The sequence below is a fragment of the Tribolium madens genome, unplaced genomic scaffold (genome assembly GCF_015345945.1).
Source record: "Tribolium madens isolate multiple individuals breed KSU strain unplaced genomic scaffold, Tmad_KSU_1.1 Scaffold_7;HRSCAF=85;Tcas5.2_LG10, whole genome shotgun sequence".
Taxonomy (NCBI): domain Eukaryota; kingdom Metazoa; phylum Arthropoda; class Insecta; order Coleoptera; family Tenebrionidae; genus Tribolium; species Tribolium madens.
In genome coordinates, this window is record NW_025401050.1 from 10,957,519 (window position 1) to 10,959,925 (window position 2,407).

A 2,407-nucleotide genomic window follows, 5' to 3' on the forward strand; every position below is an offset into this window, starting at 1 on the left:
GTTTATTCAAAAAAAGAAAAATTTTAGTTGTATTAAAATAACTGTTAATAAATTAAAAAAACAACGTTCTTGTTCAAAGTTTTACTAAAAAAAAATACGATTCAATGTTTTTTCATTCAAGTACAAGATCCTAAATTAAAATTTTATTTTTAACTATAATTGATCATAAAATAATCACACTTTTTTTTTCTAAAATTTTGCATTATTCAATTTTATAAAAAAATTTGGTTCCTCAATTGGCCTTGAAAAATCGTAACCTTCCTACGTTTATTCAAAAAAAGAAAAATTTTAGTTGTATTAAAATAACTGTTAATAAATTAAAAAAACAACGTTCTAGTTCAAAGTTTTACTAAAAAAAAATACGATTCAATGTTTTTTATTCAAGTACAAGATCCTAAATTAAAATTTTATTTTTAACTATAATTGATCATAAAATAATCACACTTTTTTTCTAAAATTTTGCATTTTTCAATTTTATAAAAAAAATTTGGTTCCTCAATTGGCCTTGAAAAATCGTAACCTTGACTCTTCACCTTGCCTGAAAATAACTCTATTTGTGTTTTTATCACCAAGGGTCACAACCCCAGACCCCACATATCACAAAACCTCCAGTTTGTGACAACAATGAGTCGAGGTAAAGTCGTTCTCGCCTACTCTGGTGGTTTAGACACTAGTTGTATTCTAAGATGGCTATTGGACCAGAACTACGAAGTCATTTGTTACATGGCCAACATGGGCCAAGACGAAGATTTCGAGGCGGCGAGGCAAAAAGCCGAGCAAATTGGAGCATCAAAGGTATATATCCTTAGTGAAAAATTCATCTAACTCAAAATTTGAGGTTGTGATTGAGGATTTGAGGGAAATTTTCGTCAAAGAGTACGTCTGGCCGGCCATTCAAGCCGGGCTATTGTACGAATCTAGATACCTTCTTGGTACTTCTTTAGCGCGACCCTGTATATCAGTGGGTTTGATCAATGCAGCGAAAAAATACAACGCCCTGTATATCTCACATGGGGCTACTGGGAAGGGCAATGATCAAGTCAGGTTCGAATTATCCTGTTATTCGCTATGGCCGGATGTGAAAGTGAGGTTAAGTTGTTTCAAAATGGCGACAAGTTTAAATTTCGGCGCCATTTTTAGATAATCGCGCCTTGGAGGATCAAAGAATTCACGACGAGGTTCCAAGGCCGACTAGATTTAATCAAGTATGCGTCCTTGAACAATATCCCGGTCCCGGTGACTCCCAAGGCTCCATGGAGCATGGATGCCAACCTAATGCATATTAGTTACGAATCAGGGATTTTGGAAAACCCTAACAATGAGCCACCTCATGACCTTTTCCATATGACTCAAGACTTGACAAAGGCCCCAAACGAGGCCTTTAAACTGTCAATTGAATTCTGTCAAGGTCTCCCCATCAAGGTCATCACTCAAGATGCCCAAGTCTTTGACAAACCTTTAGAAATGTTCACTTATTTGAATCAAATCGGGGGAAAACACGGTATTGGCCGGATTGACATTGTCGAGAATCGTTTCATTGGTCTAAAGGTAAATATCGTGGAGGGGGTGATTCGTGATTGGTTGATTTCAGTCACGTGGGGTGTATGAAACGCCCGCTGGACATATTTTACACGTGGCACACACCGATTTGGAGGTTTTTTGTCTCGATAAGGAAGTATACAGAGTGAAGCAAAATTTAAGAGAGAAATTGTCGGATTTTGTATATAATGGGTTTTGGTTCTCACCAGAGGGTTCCTATGTAAGGAAATGTATCGCATTGGCTGAGGAAACTGTCACGGGAAAAGTCAATATGGAGATTTATAAGGGAAATGGTGGGTTGGTTTTGAGGAAAATTTAAAATTTAGGGTTTTTTTAGTTGTGGTTTTGGGACGTTGGTCACCAGTTTCGCTCTATAATGAGGAACTGGTTTCGATGGATAAACATTCGGAATTTTCACCAAGTGACGCCACTGGGTTTATTAATATTCAAGCGATTAGGTTGAAGGAGTATCACAGGTTTCAGAAACAACAAAAGGTTGATTTTTCGTGACCAACGAGGGAAACAAATTTTTCTGTTTTCAACAAAATTATATAAAAATTGATATTTTAGTAAATTTTATGGAATTACTTACATATAAAAAGTGGCAAAAAAAATCTGAAAATACATATTTTTTACATGATATTTAATTTTTTTTTCCCTTCAAAATACTCTACGAAAACTGATATTTCAGAACAGTTTTTTTTTTTTGAAAAAAAAAGTAAATAGTAAAAAAGTGTCCCAAGTCAAGTTAAGTTTGCTAAAAACAGTTCCTCAGTAGGTGATGATTACTGTAATTTTCATAAATCAAGTGATTCAACGTGAAAAAATTTGGTTCCTGATTAAGCATAGTTTAAGAGACTTCTAAAAT

At 34.8% G+C, this 2,407-nt stretch overlaps 1 protein-coding gene across 1 annotated transcript; it reads left to right on the top strand.

Annotated features, from left to right (window-relative positions):
- The first annotated feature begins 624 nt into the window (after window positions 1-624).
- LOC123009761 (argininosuccinate synthase) lies at window positions 625-2,179 on the top strand. Its single transcript, XM_044406277.1, has 5 exons — window positions 625-795; window positions 839-1,084; window positions 1,141-1,548; window positions 1,592-1,832; window positions 1,877-2,179. Exons 1-5 carry the CDS (start codon window positions 625-627, stop codon window positions 2,047-2,049), a joined length of 1,239 nt encoding a protein of 412 aa, XP_044262212.1. The 3' UTR covers window positions 2,050-2,179.
- Window positions 2,180-2,407: the final 228 nt, after the last annotated feature.

Coding starts and splice junctions, on each gene's coding strand:
- LOC123009761 (XM_044406277.1), top strand. CDS start 625: ATGAGTCGAGGTAAAGTCGTTCTCGCCTACTCTGGTGGTTTAGACACT. Junction 1,085..1,140: donor CGCTATGGCCGGATGTGAAA/GTGAGGTTAAGT, acceptor CGCCATTTTTAG/ATAATCGCGCCTTGGAGGAT. Junction 1,549..1,591: donor ATCGTTTCATTGGTCTAAAG/GTAAATATCGTG, acceptor GGTTGATTTCAG/TCACGTGGGGTGTATGAAAC.